We start from the raw sequence: 19,760 nt of genomic DNA, 5'->3' as shown, positions 1-19,760 counted from the left end.
AAAGTACCGAGGAAACGGTGCTGCTTGCCAACGTATCGTGATTGGAAAAAGAAGAAGCAGCAGCGGTCGTTCGTTTCCACTGTTTTTAACGCTTGCCGACCGATAGCGTCTGTGCGGCAGAAAGAAAACATAAATTCGGTACCGCCAAAAGTGGCACAAGTTATACCAGCGCAAGTTCGGAGTGCAACGGCCGCTCTCGTTAGGCTACGTTAACAGTTTTCGCGCTCCGTGGGGTGTGGTGTTCCTGAAGCGGTCGCTACAAATCCGAGCTGGCTGTGATTGATGCCCGCATCATATTTACGAAGAGCACTATGAGCGAACCAAAGCCATTTTCCGTTGGGAAGGACAATAAGGAGGCGACAACGAAGGCACTATACCCGGAAGGCTCTGCCTTTTCAAATCTAGGCGATGATGGATTACCAACCGGACCATCGTTAAAATCCGCCTCGCCAGTGCAGAACGTAATTTGCCTCAGTGATGACGAGACTAAAACGCTGACCACGTTGGAACCGGCGAAGAAACTTTCCAAGGAGCCAGCGAAAAAGATTACTAGTTCAGTGGTTCCCGCTAAGAAACCTGCAAAGGTAGGCATGACAGTTTGACTTTGACCGTTGACTTGGTTCGTTAGTTGTGATTATTTCTCGCTATAAATGCTTGCAGGCTTTTCAAGCTGTAAAACATTCCGCCCCTTCCGCACGAGATCAAGAGGATGCAAGCAAACCACAGCAAGTTTCCCCTGGACAGTTGCCTTCGAAGGAAAATTTAATTCAAAAGATGCGTAGCAATTTGAACAAACAAATCGATGTTAAATCGGTAACCAGCTCTACAACCAGTACGCCGTTAGATGTGAGCGGGGCTATAGAAATCCCCCAGGATCTCATATTGAGCAATGATTTACCCCCGACACCGTTGGCACCGACCGAACCGAAGGCGAGCGAGCTAGAGGATCACGATCTGATTGCCATACTTGAGGGCAACGTGGTCGCAATACGCGAAAATGCGTCCGAGATAGAGGTGTGCGTCGGGGCCAAAGAAGCGAAGGACGTCGATGAGGAGATGGAATCCTTTTCGATATCCATAATTGATCCGACTGAGGTGCAGCAGGCGAAGATAGAGCGCGAGAAAGAGATCGCCAGACGGCAAATCGAAAGTTTGCCGTTGATACCGAAGGTGAGAAAACCTCGCACGAAGCCAAGCGCTAAACCCACCGCGGATCAAGCAAATGCCCAAATACCCCCCCGTAAGATGGAATTTGTGACTCCACCGCCAGCTCCAAAGCTGATAAATATCGAGGCTGGCGTCACGATAAAGGGACAGACGACGATACGACCTATCGTGAAAGCGGTAGCGGTAGATCCTCTGGAAATAAAGAGCGAAAAGGAATCGCAACAGTCGAACATAAAAGAAACGGTTGTCAAACAGTTTGGCGATAGATTAAAACCTGAAGGGATCAGGATAAAACACACACCGATCAAGCCGACCGTTATTCCCCAGAGGAAAAATAAACTGATAGATTCACTCGTGTCCGATTGGGACGATGAACCGATGTTACCGCAGGATAAGCCCCAGAACGTCCTCTCCTTATCAACGGCAAAACCACCTAGTGTGGTAGTGCAGGAAGCTCCTAAAACAACTGCCCGCCAGCCGTTTGCCGTGCCACCACCTGCTCCGGAACCCAAACGGATCATTAAGCGAAAGATCATATGGGATCCTTCCGATGCCAGTGCACCCGCCACTGGTTTGGCCAAATCGAACCGTGGCCAGGCAACGAACGACAGTACAACGCCCACCGAGAAAGTGGTGTTTAAAATGCGCCAAAAGCGCGCTGATTCCGTGACCGTTCACATGATTCGTACGGAGGAATTTAAGCCAGTGGCGCCGGTACGAAAGAGGGCACAGACACCAGAACCAGTGCAGCTTGTTGAGCGGAAGCAGTTCCAGTCGACCAAAAGCACCGAAGACGCTCCGGCAGATTCGAGGGCAAAGAAACGGAAAAAGAACGAAATCGAGCGCTTGCTGGGCGACGAGGGCGCTATTAACATGCTGTATGACGTGGAGTGTGAATCGAACCGCAAGGACCTGCTCAAAGACACCGTGGTAGATGGAAGCGACGAGGACGAAAAGTTGATTGCAAAAACCAAAATTATCACCAACGCCGTCATAAATCAGGGCAAATCGCCAAACCGCGAAGTGTCTTCCACGCAGGGCTTACGTGTGCGAGCGAAGCGTGCCCTGACGCCCCAGAAACAAACTGCTCCCAAGAGCAGTCCGGAAGTGGTCACCAAATCGACGGTTTCTCCATCAAGCGCCCCCACTACTCAGGCGGCGAAGAAAACGTTAAACGGGTCAGGAGGCAATGCGGCCGGTCAACCGCTAACGGGTGCTCGCAAACGCAAACTGGCCACGTACGCCTCGAGAGACTGGGATTACGTGTACAACGCACAGCGCAACGACGATGCCATGATCATCCGCCGGCGTTCGAACAGCTCATATTCTAGCAGTGCAAGTCCACGGCGGTTAAGCTTCGACCAAACAAATGAACAAACAGCTGGGTCATCGTCGTCGCTAGCAAAATCGACCTCCTCGCAGGACGCAACCAAGAAGGACGGGGACTTCTTGTTCGCAAAGCCGACCGATAAAGGTGGCAACCAAGAGACGGGTGTGAACAAATCGCTCGGAACATCGTCGCTGGAACAAATCAAGGTGGATACGTCGCTGGTGGCCACCATGAGAGGCAAACTCACCAAGGTGTTGAAGGCAATTCCGTTGGCAACGAGCACACCAACGCCGAGTACGGGTACGACTGCTGCCAAAGGTACGATGGTCAAGCGCAAATCACCAAAGCCAGCTGTGGAGAAACCCGCAGAGATTGCAGTAGTGGAACCGAAACGGGAGAACGCGTGTTTCGATGATGCAATGCAAAGGAAGCTAGATGAGCTGAAACAAATGACATGCGAAAGCTACGGGGAGTACGTGGAAATTGTGCTAAAGTCAAAAGGCGTTGCCAGTGCCAACGGAACAAAGGGAGCCTTGGTGGATGTGTTTTCGTATGAGGTAGGCCTACTGATCGAACAAGAACAGCTCCATATTTGACCGGGTTTTGCTTGTTGTTTCAGCTTATGAACGAACTGGGAAGTACATTAACACTACTGCAAAATCATGCGGCAACACGTGTGGTCATGTTGCGTTCTGCTGGAGCACATTTCAGTCGTGGGTTGGATGTGGCGCACCTAATACAGCCAATGGACAAGCGTAAAGCCATCGCCGAGGACATGAGCGATTGCCTGAGGTACAGCATTTAGCTTTCTCACTTGGCCTGCGTGTCTCAGACTCATCGAGCTTCTGTTCTTTTGCAGGAAATTTTTGATGACACTCGCCGCCTTTCCCAAGCCAATCGTTGCTATTGTGCACGGCAATGTCCTCGGAATGGGTGTGATGATACTGCCCCTGTTCGACGTAGTGCTAGCGCAGGTCGGCAGCAGCTTCATGGCACCGTACGGTTATTTCGGATACCTGCCCGAAGGTTTGAACGCGTTCACCGGTGGTCGAATGGTTAAATCAAAAGCGGTACGTAGCAAACGGAATGTCTGCATTTGTCACTCATTTTACACGTTTTCCCTGATCTCACTTTGTCACACACATACACCCCGTAGGTGACGGATCTTCTGCTGCTAGGCAGGCGAATTACAGTTGGCACCGCACTGGATTACGGTCTTGTCACGGAAACGGTCCCACCGGAGAAGATTCGCGACAGAGCACTTTTGCTTGTGAAGAACGTGTCCTGCCAGTCCGTCCAGGTTGGTGTCTCGCTCATGTCTGCTCTCTCTCGCTCTCTTTCTCTTCTACCACCAATCGTAATCATAAATCGGTACGCACCGGGCGATGTAGGCCGGTCCCTGGTAGAACAGCTCGCTGACATCATCGTCGTACTCGTCCAAATCAAACTTGCACTGGTGCGACACGGGGCAGGTGCAGCGATGATAGATGAAACCGTAATCCCGCCGTCCGTAACCACAAAATTCGTGTGGCGTGCAACGCTTCATCGCTGCAGCGTGATGGGAGACGAGGACACAATTAAAACACATTTCACGGGCGTTGTTCAATGCGTGCGCTCCCCATCCTACCTACCTACACACTTGTAGTTCTGCACCACCGTCAGCAGATGTCGGGCATCGTTGAAATCCTCCCCGGAACGGTTGTGAAACGCCCAATAGCTCTGCCGATGGTCGCACAGGCAGTCCACGACGATCGAAACGTTCTTAACGCCGTACGACTGGTAAAGCGTCTTGCGCCGAAGGGCAATCTCGCCGTCACGGCAGGATCGCAAATTTCGCAACGGCGCACAAAACTTCATCTGCGTGCGGCTGTTAACGTTCATCACGTTACCGTGGTGCGTATGCACCACCGGACAGCTGGGTGTGTTGAGCGGGCAGCGGCAAATCTTGTCCACCGTGCTCGGCATCCAGTGGCGATGGTGCACAATGTTGCACACCTCGTTCTCCCGGCACGTGCCCATCATCGTGTCCTAGACGAGGCAGAAGAGCCACCGCCGGCGGCGTGTTTGTGGAATGGAATTTTTTTTTGGGGCGAGATGGAATTTCGTACTTACATAATCTTCATAGTGATAGCGATAGGACTCCACGCCGGGATGCTGGAGTAGAGTGGCGATTGAGCCGACGATTAAAATCGGTATCAGCATGCGCGTCGTCGTGCCGCTTGTTATCATCCCTGCCAAGTTCCGCGCACCGAACCCGCCCAACAGGGAAACAGTTCGCACTCGTTACACGGCGGTCCCCTCGGGGTATTTCGATGAGCCGCGTAAACCGACGGCCCTATTAACCGACTGATGGTGTCGGTCAAGAATCCGACGATGGTCTGCCAAATCGCCCCGAACCGTCGCGAGCCAAAGGAGCGCGAGCGCGATCGTTGGTTTGGTTTATTTTTCCTTCCACATTTCGACCAGAACAGAAGGAAAAAAAATCTTAACGAGCAAAAGTAGCGCGCGATAGAAGGCCACTGCCGGCCAAATTGCAAACCATACCGATCGATCGCTCTTTTGCTCTTTTCCTATTTCGGTCGGTACACAGTTCTCATGCGTCGGTTCTACTCCTGAGTCCAGCCACGGTAACGTGTCGGGGAGAGGCGATCCGGCGTTTTTCCGACCTCGGGACTCTAAGATTAAGAGGAAAACATTCACCCGCCGGTTGGCCGCCATCTCGGAAAATGTGTGCCAAAAAACACGCTCCGTAAAGCGCGGGGTACGGCTTGTGCGATCAATCGTCTGAACGATGAAAAACGAGCGGCTTGTCCACGTTGCATTCGCTCTCGTGGGGTTTTGTGGAAAATTAATCTCCGCTCGCAACGCTAGCAGAGATCGTCTGCGTGCGCTCGGTGCTCTGGTGGATCGGCCGATGATCCATTTTTGTAGCAAACCCTCGGTGGTAACGTCATCCAAAGGGGTCCTTTATTATACCACGATCGTGCCGTGAGGCAGGGGGTGAGATAGCGAATGGTTTTCCCTACCCATCGTCAATCTTGCGCGTGCGGAAAGTGTGACGAAAGGAAATTCACCTTTGAACGACGAAATGGATGGTTACATCCGAGCGCCAGTTTAGACAGCCGGGAGACATAAATAAACAACGCGTTTGCCATCGCGCCCCGCGCAACCGAACCTCTCCCCCGGGCTGGCCGGCTGGCAGATCGAGTTTCGAGGGCGGATTTCGTGTTTTTGATCGTTGATCGAATGCAACTGGTCTGGCGAGGGCGTTTGATGTGCGTTGCTTCGAAGAAGAATTCAGTATCATATTTTTGCCCATGCGTTTGATTTACATGATGTATAGTGACGGATGTATTCATTCGAAACAGTATAATGCTTCACTAATAGAGCTCGATAGCTTAGCGAACTAGAGCAGATGTGACGTGAGATGATTTTTTATATATAGCATAAATTATGCTACGTCTATATTTATGCTCCGTCATCGCTTATTACCATCGGTAAGCGTCGTAGGAGCATAATGCAAATGTTTAAATTTAGCTGCGGTCGACACTTACGAGCAGAGGACGTGTTGTTGTTGCGAGTAGTTTTCCAGCACTTTTAATAATGATCTAACTTTTTCGTTTTTTATCGAATCTATTCAACAGGCAATGCATTCGATCAAGCAGCATCTGCGGCGGGACATGTTGGCCAACATGGAGCAGGTATTACCGTCGGAACAGAAGCGGCAGGCTCAGCAATGGTCAACAACCGAATGTCAGCTAAAGTTTAAGCTGTTCGTCAGTAAAGGGGGCGAACTGTAATTGTTGACTCGCCCGCGCTTACAACACCGCCCGTTGTATCGTACGCGCAGGTTGACAGATTAGTTTAGCTATCCGAAGGCTAACAGAGGTGTATTCTTATCGAGCTAGTGCCCTTATTTTTTCCACGTTTTACAATTCTACGCTGCATAGTGTGGAATTTTATTTTACGATCAGTTCTTATCATAGTGCCTTTTACCCGTTGAACGAATTTTTAATTTACGGTTCGACTTCTCCTATTATTTTAACATCAGCCCTTTTTTGGGGGGCTCGAGGCCTTTAGAGTGAGATACAGTGCAGGAGACGAAACGAACGAATTTTGTTCTTGCCGTTACTAAAGTGTAAGGGCATGTTCGTTGTTTCGCATTTGAGTAGTAAGACTATGAAACGTACCCATTGAGGGATCATGTGCAAAGGTATAGAAAAGGTTAAGCATAGTAAAAGAAGGATATCTGTGTAACAAAGAATAGAAATATCATACAGGCACAGTGGCGGCGTTCATGCAGTTATGCTAAGCTTATATTTATACTTGTTCTTTTTTTTTCATATTTTTACAACATTAGATTTCGATTAGCTCGTCAAGCTAACTCTTCTTCCAATTGCGTTATTACCCTGTAGGCTTAGAGAAACTGTAAAAGGAAATCACGTAAGAACAATAACCTTTGCAGCAATAATGAACTATGATCGTTACGATAAGAAACATGAAACAATTGGAAAAAAATATATTTCACCTGAAATTACTGGCGTTTTGCGGTATTAAAAATATGCATTACAAGAGATCCGATTACTAGACAGCGGTGTTCAGCACCACGTGTTCCAGCCTAAAAGGACTATACGGACTTGGTGGCCCATTCTAATTGTCGCTCCACAACAATGAGGCAATCATATAGTTCATAGAATACGCTACTTCACGGAAAACAGGATAAGTTATAGAGGTCCTTTTACGGTGGGCGCTCAAAAACCGTTGATCAATGCAAGCATGCCATTAAAATCGTACAAATATCTCCTTATATACGCCCTCAAAAAACCTGTGATAAATGCAATGCAAAACGACCTGTACAGGCTGAAAGCCCTTTTGAATCGCTCACGTGCACATCGCCCACGTGGTAGATCAAAATTGAGATGAAGTGATGGCGTTGATGCGTCCACTTAAAGGCCGGGATTATTATATCCACGATTTGGTTCCTTTTGCTCCCTATTCCTGTTTCTGCAGGCCAACGGAGTTAAGCAGTCATAGCTCCGCAAAAGATGTTAGAAGCAGGGTTTAAATTCCAAGATCATCACCAGCGATCGGATTAGACGCAGCGCTACCAGTTCTCCTGTAGAGCGGCATGCTCTCCTGTTACTTCTATGCAGTCAAATCTCGTTAAATAAAGTGGTTTCAATTTTTTCTTTTTCAGCATGTTCAAACTATTGGGCACTCAAATTTAGTGCCAACAGTGTTGAGAGCGTAGCTCAATGTTCAGCCCTGCGAGAGTAGCTTGTGAGTGACGAAAAACGCTTCAAGGATCAGTTGTGAGTTATTTAAAAAAAACCGGTAAATATAATAACGACCACAAACGTTGTAAAATTTTGTTTTACAGTAAAGCTGCCAAATAAATCAATTTCATAGCTAAACAAAACTTGTTCGCTGTTTGAGCAGTTATAAAATGTTCATGTAAACGTTAAAAACGCAAAGATAACGCATTGGAGGACATGAATTTTACAAGAAACCTAGAGCATCATAAGCTGCGCAAACGAATGCTAATCACAAGAAATAGTTCAACAAGGATACTTTAGCAAGATATTATGAGCGAATTATGAAACTATCACCAATGCAAGTGTAAAATTAATAAACCTCAGCTAATCGTCAAACTTGTCAAGAAGTTTCTCTGGTGGTGCGTCAAATGACAGTTTAACATGGGGTCATTTTAGATAAGTGCAAGCACGCCTTGAACCTTAAAATTTTTCAACGAAATAGGGTTTGTTTCCTTTGCTTATGCGATTTGATATTGGAGTAAAACATAAAACCGCGGTATAGAAGAGGCGCACCGGGAACATAAAGACCGGAAAAGAAGCTTTACTTGTGTGTTTTTTGCGCATCGGAATTACGGTGGCCACCCATTCCACCATGCCATTAAACCTGGGCGATCCGTTTCCCAATTTCACCGTCGACAGTACGATCGGCACCATCGATTTCCACCAGTGGATAGGTGACGACAGCTGGGCCATCCTTTTTTCTCATCCCGCCGACTACACGCCGGTTTGCACGACGGAGCTGGCCGCCGTAGCAAAGCTGGTCCCAGAATTCAACAAGCGCAACGTGAAACCCATCGCCCTGTCTTGCGATTCGGTGGATTCGCATCGTGGCTGGATCGAGGACATCAAGGCGTACGGGGAGTTAAGCACCACCGGCAAGGATGTGTTCCCCTTCCCGATCATCGACGACTCGAAACGTGAGCTAGCGGTGCAGTTAAACATGCTCGATCGGGACGAAATCGGAGCGGCCGGATTGCCGCTCACCTGCCGGGCAGTTTTCGTGATCGATACCGCCAAAAAGCTGCGCCTCTCGATCCTCTACCCAGCGACTACGGGACGCAACTTTGCGGAGATTCTCCGAACGATCGATTCCATGCAGCTAACGGATAGGCGAAAGATCGCCACACCGGCGGATTGGACGCCCGGTAGCGTTTGCATGGTGCAACCTACGGTACCGGAAGACCAGCTGGACGTCCTGTTCCCGGCCGGTGTCACCAGCGTACCGATGCCCTCGGGGAAAAAGTACTTACGTAAAACGCAGTGTCCCGAATGAACGCGAAATCGTTCGTTACTTAGCTTATAGGAGTATGTGCCGTGATCCAGCATCGGATGTGTGTGGTGAAAGTTTGCTTATACCCGCTCAAATACAAGCCCTTTTGGAAGGTGATTTTTAAAACGTAACAAGCACGCGTGTGTAATGAGTTTTTATTGGAAAAGTGCAAAGGAAAACCGTCGTCATTTAGTGTCCGCCGTGAACACGTGCTGATCGAGGACGACCACCGGTAGGTACTGCTCCAGGTAGCTCCGTGGAATGTCGGCGATACGCGTGAAGATTTCGAGAAATCGTAACCCAAACAGTGCCTCCGTTCCGATCGCGTTTTTGGCTCTACAACGAAAAGCAGGGAAATGAAAACCGGGGTGGGAAACAATCGGCAGGCGCACACTCACTCTAAGCTCGCGTGCACGAAGGACAGCACGTACTGGCACAGGTACTGCAGGAAGATGTCCGTTTCGAGTGCGTCAAACTGCCGCAGCACGGTTAGCACACCGATCGTGAGCGGATGTCCATCGATGGCTTCGTTTTTGCGCTTCGCCACCAGACTGTCCACGTTTTCCATGTACTGCAGCTTGCCGAGTGTGGACACGACGAACAGGAACAGCACAAGCGGGAGAAAGCGTGGTGTTTCCTGCTTCAGATACACCTTCCGGTACGGATCGTACAATCCTGCGTACAGCAGGTACGTGTTGAGTTCCGCCACGAGCTCCGCCTGTGGTACGGGGTGATTCTCATCGAGCTGGTGGCGCTGGAACTCCAGCAGGATGGCTCTGAAATGGATAAAGGAACATGTCACACACGTGCTACTGAACCCCGTGGCGTGTTCTCATACTCATTCAGCGTCATCAGTGAGGCTTCCAGCTTAGTGGCCCGTATTTTACAACTGCAGTTCAGCTCCAGGGCTACCTGGCTGCGGAGGGTTTGCTTTTGGCCGATCTTTAGCAACCAATCGCCGATGGCACTGGACGAGAATAGACGGTTCACGTTGGACAGCGAGGTAGCGTAGCTTTTTCCAGGGTTTTCCACAATGTCCGCCTTCTCTAGATCGCTCTTTATCGTGCCCAACACGTCGCTCCAGTTCGCTTCGTGTTGGATCTTGCGCTGGAGGCTCGCCAGGATCGTCTCGAGTTCGCTTTTCACCATCGCACCGTACAATCGATCCAGCCCGATTAGACCGGCAGGACCGAACGCGTCGTTGATTTTGCTAGCGAATTTGTTCGTTAACAGCAGCTTGTGCGTCTTGTAGTCGTACCAGCTGGAGCAGATGTCGATGTAGATCGTGGTTCTGTGGACGGAGAAGAGAATAAAAGAAGTTAACTTACATGAGGAATGCAAACGTCTCAAGGCCCTCTCAAGTAATTACGAACTTGGGATCGGTAACGCGTAGCACTTCCCGCGCCAGCCGGCCCATAAAGTTGACGGACGTCATATCGACCGGGTTGTAGACGGGAATCGGCGCCAAACATCCCTCGGTGTCGGTCAGTTCCGCCAGCGGTTGTTCCCATTCGTGTGGCTTGCGCTTTAGCAACGGTTGACATTCCTTCTCCACGTTGAACCGCACGATGCGAGCCATCTCCTCGTTCCAAATGCGCATACAGTGGATGTTCAGATAGTCCTGCACGTACTCGAATGATCGCCGGTACCCGTGAAGGATCTTGTGTAGCGCGTCCAGCCGCGGATACAGCTCCGACTCTTTGGCTTTCGCGTTGAACACCAGCTGCTGATGGAACGCCTCGGAAACGTTCTGCACCAGCTTGCGCCGGATGCCATCCTCGAGCAGCTTCCGGGAGTCGAGCTCAACCACACCGACGAGCGTGGTTTGCATCGCCAGAATGCCCTCGGTAAACGTGGACAGCGTGTACGTGAGTTTCGCGATCTGGAATCGCTCCTCGAACTGCGCGTACTCTTTCATGCGTTCCTTCTCGAGCCGGGCCGGCAGCTCGCGCAACACGTTCGTCTGCAGGTGGACTATCTGCGCGAGAATGGCGAACATGGTCTCGGGAATGATCTGCACGACTTTGCGCACAAAATTTGCCAGCTCGTTGCTGTAGTACTTCGACACGTCGATCAGGTGCTCGGATTCGGCTTGATTTAGACGCAACAGGGGGATTTCGAGGGCCGATGCCAGCTTCAGGAAAGTCGAGCGAAGCTTTATCACCAGCCGCGGCTGGCGGCGGATGTTTTCCTGCATCATGCCCGTGTAGCCGTCGATTAGCCGCCACGCGTAGCTGAAGTCACCGATCAGCTGCAGATTGATCAGATCGTTCTCCTTGATGCTGATCGTGTGGAACATCTCGTGCAGGTACTGGCGCGTCTCGACGATGTGCTGCTTCACCTGCATGTTCTTGCTCAGCCCGTGGTAGTCCTGTACTTCCTCGAGCGCCTGCAGCAGCTGGATGATCGTCCGGCCCGTCTGGTTGATGCACTTTTCCTCTTTGCTCAATCCGTCGATTTCCTTGCGGATGTTGGCGAAGCACTTGCTAAGGCTGTCGTTTTTACGCGTCTTCACGAACGGACGCTCGCCCGAGAAGGCATCGGTAAGGTCCTGCATCCGGGAGGTTGCCTCCCGTCGGAACTCCGCCCAACGGTCGTCTTTTTCCTCGAGCAGCCGCTTCAAGATTTCGCGCACCTTCAGCTCGAGCTGGCTCGTGTTGAGGAGAAGTTCGAAGAAAACCACTCCCCGGAAGTCGATCTCCTGCTCGATCAGCTCGCGTACTTGCCGGCAACGTTTGGAGACGGCCGCGGAGGTCATATCGAGGGTGCTGGAACCGCTCGTGTGCAACAGCACCCACCGGACTGTGATGTTACAGTCGCGCACCAGCGCCATCACCTTCGGCATGTGATCGAGCAGGTTCTGTTCGGTGAGATTTCCCTCCCGCAGAATGTTCCGGGTGCGGTTGAGCAGCACGTCCATCGATTGTTTCTGCCGCTGGCATATGTCCTTCAGATTTCCGTTGTCTAGGGTGTTCGTTAGGGCCGTTTTAGCCGCCTTAAAAGATTCCCAGGCACCTGGAATGGAGAGAGGCGGCAAATCAGCTAAAACACGGCTTAAGGCATCGTCCGACCGTACTTATGAGATTCACCGTGATGCCCATGTAGAGCGATACGATCCAATTGTTGGAGAAAAACTTGTCCACGATTTCGCGCATCCGAGCCGGCTGATTGTGCAGCATTTTGGGTGAGAAGAAGAGGCACACGTACAGCATGCCAGCCTGGTTAGCAAGCGCGGTTGAATGCTGCTCCGGCAGCGGATACACGGTGATTTGATTGTACACATCGTCGGACCGCAACCGCCCGATGACCAGCTCGATGTAGAGCCGGTTGATAGGAACGCGGGCAAAGTAATCCTCCGGATAGCTGGTCGCTTTACGCCCAGCGCCTCCACCGCTACTCCCGCTGCCTGCCGGGACATCATTGAAGCCGGTAGAACGCAACAGCTTGCAAACTTCGTCGATGCTGCTGTCGCTGTGCGTTTTCAACGCGCTGTACCGATTGTACGACACCAGAATGCGTTCCCTCACGATGCCCGGAATGTGCAGATCGACCACCAGGAGCATCATGCCGTACAGGTACAATGCTTCACACTGGAATGAGAAGATATACACACCCTTTAATCATGGCAATCAGAGCGGAAGAGCGGTGCCTTACCATAAGCTGTTTTCCTTCCTCGTCCTGAAACACCTTCTCCATCGACTGCTGGATGAAGAGGCCCGTATTTAGCTCCTCGATGAACGCGTTCAGATCTTTCACGTATTTGTGTATGCTTTCAAACACGATGTAGAACCGGTTCAGGGTGACGATATAGTTTTCGCGAAGCTCCTCGTCAATCTGGCGAAGCCTTCCATCTGCTTCGATCTTTGCCTCTTGCGCATCGGCAATTTGGAAGTAGCTAAAATCCTTGATAATTTCGCCATACTTCTGTTGTTCTTCCTTCGTTTTTAAACTGTAAACGAAGTTGTAAAATTGTTTATTAGCATCAAATGTTTTGTTGCGGCCATTGACCCATGTATGCCGGGCTTACTAAAACAATTCCGGAACGTAATCCTTTAGCCGCAGCAACTCGCATATGATGGTATTGCCCTCCGCAACAATCTGGAGTATAGTCTGCCCGCAGACATTGTTTTCGGCTAGAAATTCGGTCGCCATGATCACAAATTTAGACTTTGCTGCGTTCTCACATCAGCGATGAATCATTGGCACGGCGATACGCACTCCAAAGCGATTGATTACAACGAAAATGTCCACACTCGCAAAAAAACAACAACAACATAAGATGCAGGGCTGCATGCCAATGTAACATTACAATAACTCAAAAATTACTTTTCGTTTTTAATTTGAGAGCGGTTGGTATCGATGTTTTGTTCCAAGAAATTCTGTCTTAAGCTATTGTAACCGTTATTTAATGGCTTGAGATTTGTACATGTTTTGTAATTGATAAATATGAACGTAAACATAAAGGTAACTCACGGAAAACGCTTCGTTCCGGCTCGTAGCTAGCCCTGATGCTTGCCATCGACGGGTCGTCACTCTTGTCAGTTTTCCTCTGACAACACTTTGTATTTGACACTTGTGAAGGAAAGAACCAAAAGAATCCTCCCGATTGGCGTCCACTGTGTTGAGAAAGTTAATAAACCGGAATTTAGTGAAAGATATCTGTGTTAATAGGCATCGATTGCTTCGTTCGAAAAGGTAAGTGTTTTCCATCCTTTCAGTGCACGATTGTTATTAGTTTCATGGGAATTTTTGCATCTGCTGTGATGTGGGCATTTTGAGCTTATTGCGAATGCTACGCTGAAAGCGTCGCTACCAACCTTAGCTTTGTGATGCAGCGCAAAAAGTAGTGGCAATACGTTATTTTCTTTGGTTTGTGCATACCTAGGCGAAAATCGAGTGATTTCGCGCATCTTTTTCGTCTAGAACAAAGTGTAAACAAATGTGATGGATAGTTTACGTCGTTGAGCGCTCTATCCGTCACATGAAGCTTGACGCGTAAAAGCTTTCCTGCAGCTACTGAAGGTGGTGTGGGCAAGATGCATTTGATGATTTGAGTGACATTTCTTTCGGCGCGCTGCTAATTGTTGTTCTGCGCTAATGCAATTGACAATGAATGCCTCCATTGCGAATAAGCTGTTTTTTGTTATCCTAATCGTTTTTGCGTTTATCTTTCCTCGCTTGGTGTGTTAGCTAGTCCCGTGGGGTAATGCTAGCATCGGGAAGCCATTTTGAATTATGCTTCCTAGGCACGCAATGCACTCATTATTCGAGTGTACATAATCCATCGGTGAATCCTTGTTTGGTGAGAGAACAATTTGTTTAGAAGCGAAAGTGCTAAATTAGATGCGTATGCATGCGTGTCATTAAGTTCGTAAACAAGTAACATTAACCAGTCCATGAAAATATTGGATTTTTTTGACAGCCGCTGTCATGCTGCAGCATAAAGCATAGGTTGTTCGTCACAGCAGCACGCGGATGTGTGTGCGTGCGTGTTTTGAGCGACTCAGGGGCAGTAAACTTTTGCAGGTTGGTAATGCTTCTATCAGTTTCGCTTTGCGGCTGGAAATGCTAAGAAACAAGCAGTTTTCTTGTAAAAGTATTAATGTTATAAACTTTTTAAAGATTTCCCAGCAAGTTTAGTGGGGTTTATGTTGGTTTCAAAAGAAAACAATGACTTCAAAGTTTGACACAACGAGAAGGGACAAAACACGCAAAGTATTGAGTGGCGTGGTGCAAGGGTAGCTCGCTGCTTGACAGACAGCTGACACATTCCACTCACACCACTGTACGCGAGTTGTCTTCTAACCTGTGGGGTACGCAGACCGCCATTTTGTTTTTTCCTGCAGCATCGATCGGAAGGGATACAGCGGTAAGCATCATGATGAAATTTTGCCGCGTTTGTGTAGGCGACGCGTTGTCAATGCTGACAGTTCTAGTGTAGCGATCGGTGGCTTTGTTGTTCGTTGGTCATCTTTTTCCTACTACGCACACCATAGTCGCGTTTTTGACAGCTGAATAACATCAAGCGATAAGGTTTTTGCACAAATTTACGCTCCGTTTTGTATCAGAAAAGTTGCGCGAGCCGCAAATGCTGCCCGAAGGTGAAATGGCGCCCGGGCGCTAGTGAGATTGTGCTAGGGGGGCTCACACAGTTGCATGCAATACGCGGCCGGACCGAATGAAAGTGATCAGTTTCTTTTTTTCCATCGCAGCTCCGTTTATGTGCACGCGTATGTGCATCAGTTTTGGACGAAGTTTGTTCTGAAAATACACACCGAAGTGACTATCGTCGTTAGCAGTATATTAGCGCTAGCTGTGGGCCTATCGTTGACTCACAGGTGACCGTACGAAGAAACCCACGCTCCGGATAAAAGGGGAGGCTTGCTTGCCCTTAGTGACGCAGCGGACGGAAGAAAATCGCGAAGCTAGCGGGTGGCATCGATTTGCAGCGTTAGTGGTTGCCAGAACCGTAGCGGCCACCGTGAAAGGCGAGAGCCTTCGTTATTTTCGTTGACCTCCGGCACCCAACGGCTTCAAGATTGAGGAAATAGAGGAAATCGTGGAGACCGAGGTTATCCTCTCTCCGGATGAAATGCATCATGAAGAGTTCGAAATAACAATGGTGTCCATGGAGGAACCGACCGTAATGACGCCCTCCGGTGGGTCAAGCAACCTGAAGCGGGATGTTCGTGATATGGTGCGGGAAGCCAACTTTCAGACCAAACTACTCATGCAGGAAAACGAAGGTACGTACACGCCATGAAACAGGGTTAACCTATTGCATGCTCCTCACATAACTTAACTTACGCGTCATCATGTAAAGTGTAAAGGTTGCTTTCTGTTAAGTGACAATCTTAAAACATATGGATTTGCTTTGGTTATTCTCTACTGTTCGTAAACAAGAGAACTTTCAAACTTATGTTGCATAATTTTTAATGTCAAACGAAAGGCAGTAAATAGGGGCTTGGGTAAAGTTTTGAGGACAACCGAAATGTCAAAGACGAATTTATGCTTAAGGTAGAACTAATCTGGCTGATGTTATGGTGCCTTGTTTTATAATTTTTTTTGGCGTCCATCGTTTCGACCAAGCCTATTCATTGTACTGAAACGCGCACAGTATTTGCCGAACATTCTGGTATGTTGTTTGGCGGTGTATTTTGTGTCAGGGTGACATTTGCTTCGAATCCAATATGGCGTCCGGTGGCGGCGAAATAATGCCGCCGACAAGGAACACAAAGCATAGTTCGTGCGCAGCTTGTGTTGCTGCATTTGACGATTTAAAAAACATGCTTTAATCATGGAATATTTATCAGCGGAAAATACTATCAATATTAATCGCCAGTATTTCGTTTGATTAAAATGAAATGCAAGAATGCGTATGGTTCATGATGGTTATTTATATCGCGCAACCTAAATGATTTTTATGCCCAAGTTTCTCATGTGTGAGTGCTGGTCAGCGTAAAATTGATAACATAAAAAGGCTGGATATTAAATTTTTATTTTTTAAATGGATCTTTCAATGTTTTTAGTTGAATTTTTAGTATTAATATAAAGCACACTCAACGCATTGCAAACCTAAATTTACAGGAAATTGGTAATGTTTTCATTAGAAGAAGGGACTGTCAACGCCTTACAAACAACATATACTAGGTTCGTACACAATTCTGTTGGCTTGGGCCCTTCACGCATATTACAACTTGGGTGATTGACGTTCGCCCTATAGGGCTCTGTTGCCAATGGTATACGGTTAGGGCGCAATTGCCCTCGCTGGCGGCAAATGCGATAGGACAAGAGAATACACCACTACATTCGCTGGTTGCATGTCATTTTGACATGTTGACAGCGGGAATATATGCTTTATTTTAATTTTTCAATTCCATGTTTATGTTTTGATCATTTCTGTATTGTGTCCGATGTTCGTAATTTTTTTCAAGGTCTATTTTTCTTTTATTCAAAACAAAGCCTCTTGATACAATTGAACTCCTTTTTTGCATTAAACACTGATTGTTTCAAATTATTGATTTTGCTGAAATGGAACATATTCATTTATTTTCTCTTTGTCTGTAGCTCAAGACTACCATTTCCAGCATGCTTCAAGTGCAGACTACACGGAATGCTCGGACCAGGAGCAGATCATGGGCGACGTGACCTTCAAGGGTGAAGCGGACTTTAACGATACCATGAATTCTGGTAGCTTAAACTCAAGCCGCAAGCGACGAGGAAATCTTCCAAAGCAATCGGTCAAAATCTTGAAACGATGGCTATACGAGCACCGTTTCAATGCGTATCCAACGGATGCCGAAAAGGTTACACTATCGCAAGAGGCCAACCTTACGGTGTTGCAAGTAAGCCGCTCGAACACGAACAACAAATAACAGTGGGTTTGGAAAATAATTCCATTTTTTATGTTCCATCTTAGGTTTGCAATTGGTTCATCAACGCCAGGAGACGTATCCTACCTGAAATGATTCGTCGAGACGGGCATGACCCAATGCACTACACCATCTCTCGAAGAGGGAAGAAACTTGGCGGCCAGATTGTCCAGGATGGTCAGAACCCTCTTACGATGAGCCCGGCATCGGAAGTGATTGTGGGTGCGACGGAAGAGATCATCGAAGAGGAGGAAGTGATCGAGGATGGTGTTCCTCAGATCATTACCAGTCACGGTCAGCAGTACGTTCAAACACCGACAGGATTGGTCAAGGTGGAGGAGGATGTGGACTTTGAAGATCACATCATTTACCGGTGAGTATTATCAGGTTGTAAATTTCTTCGTATGACAGCCTTTATCTAACCAACATTTCATGTTAATGGTAGGTCGGACGACAGCAACATTGAATATGAATACGCGCAAAGCGAAGAAGAGATTCCTGTGTCGGAACAGGCCGAATGGGACGGAATAATTCGCTACGCAAATGTTAAGGATGATGAAATTCCAGAAGAGTAAGTGTTTATCACTCTGGAAAATGTCTTAGTTATGTTTTTTATCATGCTAATTCTTTGTTTTTTTTTTTCTTCAGAATCACAGAAGAAGAAGTCATCGCATCGGACAGTCCCGAATATTTTACCGGGACGACACATTCTATCTCAAATTTAAACCTTACACAGTCCCTGACTACAACTAATGTTACAGGTAAGAAAAAATGTGTCCATGTCAGGGACAAATTAGATAATTTTAAACTCATGAGATCAGCCTTATGTTAAAAGTAATCAAACTTTGCGTGCGGTGGAAGGAAAGTTCTGTTAATTGTCTACTTTATCTCGTTTATAACATTCTCTGTTACTTGCAATAAACGATTCGATGGGCTTAAATGACGTATCATCAGGCACAATTCGCCCAGCGGTAACGACGTCCGCTGCTAAAATAATTACATCTACACCAGGTACAAAACCCAACTAAAAGCCAAAAGTTGTTTTATGTAATCGTTTTAATACGTTAGCGCTTCATACCTTCCATTTACTTTGTCAACTCTTTTTTGTGAAAATCTTCTCTCAATATGATTTGCTTTATTGTTATTTATCGTACGTGTTTTCGTTCCTGCTTGCTATTTCGTTTGTTTATCATCCTAACTACGATATTGGAATGTTTTATTAACAATGACCGTAGCCTAATTGATCGCTAAAATGCCTTCCTTCCATATGTTTTTCGGTTTCACCACAGTTCCGGTAGGTATGCAGCGAGTCCAGGTTGTCGGCACCACCAACGCACTGGGACAAGCGGGCACGGTCGCAAAAGTGATCAGCACGGGCCAGGGTGGTGCAACCCTCGGAACAGTGAAGCTGGGTGGAAACTTGACGGCCGTGCCGCTACAAGCAGCTCTGAAGGCAGGCCCAAAGAAAGTTACTGTCTTAACAACCTCTGGAAAGACCACGACTGTCACCACAACACCGCTGAGTGAATCTAATGCAAAGACGATAACGGCGACGCTCGTGCAGGGTGGAAATACCGGGAATGCGAACAACAACAACAACAATTCCCAGAACTCTAATCCGCACACGACGACGGCAGTCAAGGTAAAAGGTAAGTTAGGAATAGAAAGAGTGAAAACAGGGCTAGGTGGGTTGGGAACAAAAGGAGTACCAGATTTGGGATAAATTTGTTTAGTTGTGGCCTAATAAAACGTGATCGTCAATTTCGTGCTTTTTTCGATTCGTTTCAGGTGTAATTCGTGACGATAAGGATCAGTTCAAGTGTCTCTACCTGCTAGTGGAAACTGCAGTTGCCGTACGTCAGCGAGAAAAAGAGCAGGACGATGTTCACGTATTAGGGCACTAGAAAGCGTACAACTACGCGTGGTAGCACTGAGCCGCCACAAGAGTAACTACATCAAAAGCACGCATTTTTGTGGTTTTTGGGCCCTTCGGAGCCTGCCAAGTATCTCGTTCACGTTATTATTCCCTTCTCTGTGTACGCGATTGGGGATTTTTTTTTCTGTGGTAATGGCAATTGCATGTGCAAAATGAACTCTGAAGCTAGACAGATTACAAACGAGAAAAGGTACGGGAAAAGGTAGCGAGATGTAAATATTGATGTTACTGACCCCGCGCGACACGTTGGCAAAACGGATCAGATATATTACTTTTTACACTAACGTATAAGTGGGAGCTTTGCGCACGCAACCGCATGTCGAGGAAGTATGGAAGAATACTGTTGATAATATTTCTGATGGAATATTTG

At 47.9% G+C, this 19,760-nt stretch overlaps 4 protein-coding genes across 4 annotated transcripts; 3 read left to right on the top strand and 1 right to left on the bottom strand.

Moving 5' to 3' along the window:
* Positions 1-311: 311 nt before the first annotated feature.
* Positions 312-6,402, top strand: LOC128724726 (uncharacterized). The gene is made up of 6 exons (XM_053818448.1): positions 312-584; positions 661-3,054; positions 3,117-3,289; positions 3,357-3,567; positions 3,654-3,797; positions 6,142-6,402. The coding sequence occupies exons 1-6, from the start codon at positions 312-314 to the stop codon at positions 6,295-6,297; spliced, it is 3,351 nt and encodes a 1,116-aa protein (XP_053674423.1). The 3' UTR covers positions 6,298-6,402.
* A 2,002-nt stretch (positions 6,403-8,404) lies between these two features.
* Positions 8,405-9,210, top strand: LOC128727678 (peroxiredoxin-6). Its single transcript, XM_053821615.1, has one exon. The coding sequence runs from the start codon at positions 8,405-8,407 to the stop codon at positions 9,083-9,085; it is 681 nt and encodes a 226-aa protein (XP_053677590.1). The 3' UTR covers positions 9,086-9,210.
* Positions 9,208-13,234, bottom strand: LOC128727677 (WASH complex subunit 5). The gene is made up of 7 exons (XM_053821614.1): positions 13,110-13,234; positions 12,737-13,031; positions 12,159-12,672; positions 10,456-12,097; positions 9,921-10,373; positions 9,481-9,858; positions 9,208-9,418 (listed from the first exon to the last, which is right to left on the bottom strand). The coding sequence occupies exons 1-7, from the start codon at positions 13,232-13,234 to the stop codon at positions 9,268-9,270; spliced, it is 3,558 nt and encodes a 1,185-aa protein (XP_053677589.1). The 3' UTR covers positions 9,208-9,267.
* Positions 13,235-15,674: 2,440 nt separating this feature from the next.
* On the top strand, positions 15,675-19,358 carry LOC128726101 (uncharacterized). The gene is made up of 8 exons (XM_053819890.1): positions 15,675-15,828; positions 17,150-17,427; positions 17,502-17,827; positions 17,900-18,025; positions 18,103-18,215; positions 18,409-18,465; positions 18,744-19,103; positions 19,243-19,358. The coding sequence occupies exons 1-8, from the start codon at positions 15,675-15,677 to the stop codon at positions 19,356-19,358; spliced, it is 1,530 nt and encodes a 509-aa protein (XP_053675865.1).
* Positions 19,359-19,760: the final 402 nt, after the last annotated feature.

Source organism: Anopheles nili, chromosome 3, assembly GCF_943737925.1.
Source record: "Anopheles nili chromosome 3, idAnoNiliSN_F5_01, whole genome shotgun sequence".
Lineage (NCBI taxonomy): Eukaryota > Metazoa > Arthropoda > Insecta > Diptera > Culicidae > Anopheles > Anopheles nili.
Note: the sequence above shows the minus strand (reverse complement) of the source record. Positions and strands in the feature narration are given on the sequence as shown.

Coding starts and splice junctions, on each gene's coding strand:
- LOC128724726 (XM_053818448.1), top strand. CDS start 312: ATGAGCGAACCAAAGCCATTTTCCGTTGGGAAGGACAATAAGGAGGCG. Junction 3,568..3,653: donor GAATGGTTAAATCAAAAGCG/GTACGTAGCAAA, acceptor TACACCCCGTAG/GTGACGGATCTTCTGCTGCT. Junction 3,798..6,141: donor TGTCCTGCCAGTCCGTCCAG/GTTGGTGTCTCG, acceptor TCTATTCAACAG/GCAATGCATTCGATCAAGCA.
- LOC128727678 (XM_053821615.1), top strand. CDS start 8,405: ATGCCATTAAACCTGGGCGATCCGTTTCCCAATTTCACCGTCGACAGT.
- LOC128727677 (XM_053821614.1), bottom strand. CDS start 13,234: ATGGCGACCGAATTTCTAGCCGAAAACAATGTCTGCGGGCAGACTATA. Junction 12,673..12,736: donor AGGAAGGAAAACAGCTTATG/GTAAGGCACCGC, acceptor TTCTCATTCCAG/TGTGAAGCATTGTACCTGTA. Junction 10,374..10,455: donor CTACGCGTTACCGATCCCAA/GTTCGTAATTAC, acceptor CTCCGTCCACAG/AACCACGATCTACATCGACA.
- LOC128726101 (XM_053819890.1), top strand. CDS start 15,675: ATGCATCATGAAGAGTTCGAAATAACAATGGTGTCCATGGAGGAACCG. Junction 18,216..18,408: donor GACTACAACTAATGTTACAG/GTAAGAAAAAAT, acceptor ACGTATCATCAG/GCACAATTCGCCCAGCGGTA. Junction 19,104..19,242: donor GACGGCAGTCAAGGTAAAAG/GTAAGTTAGGAA, acceptor GATTCGTTTCAG/GTGTAATTCGTGACGATAAG.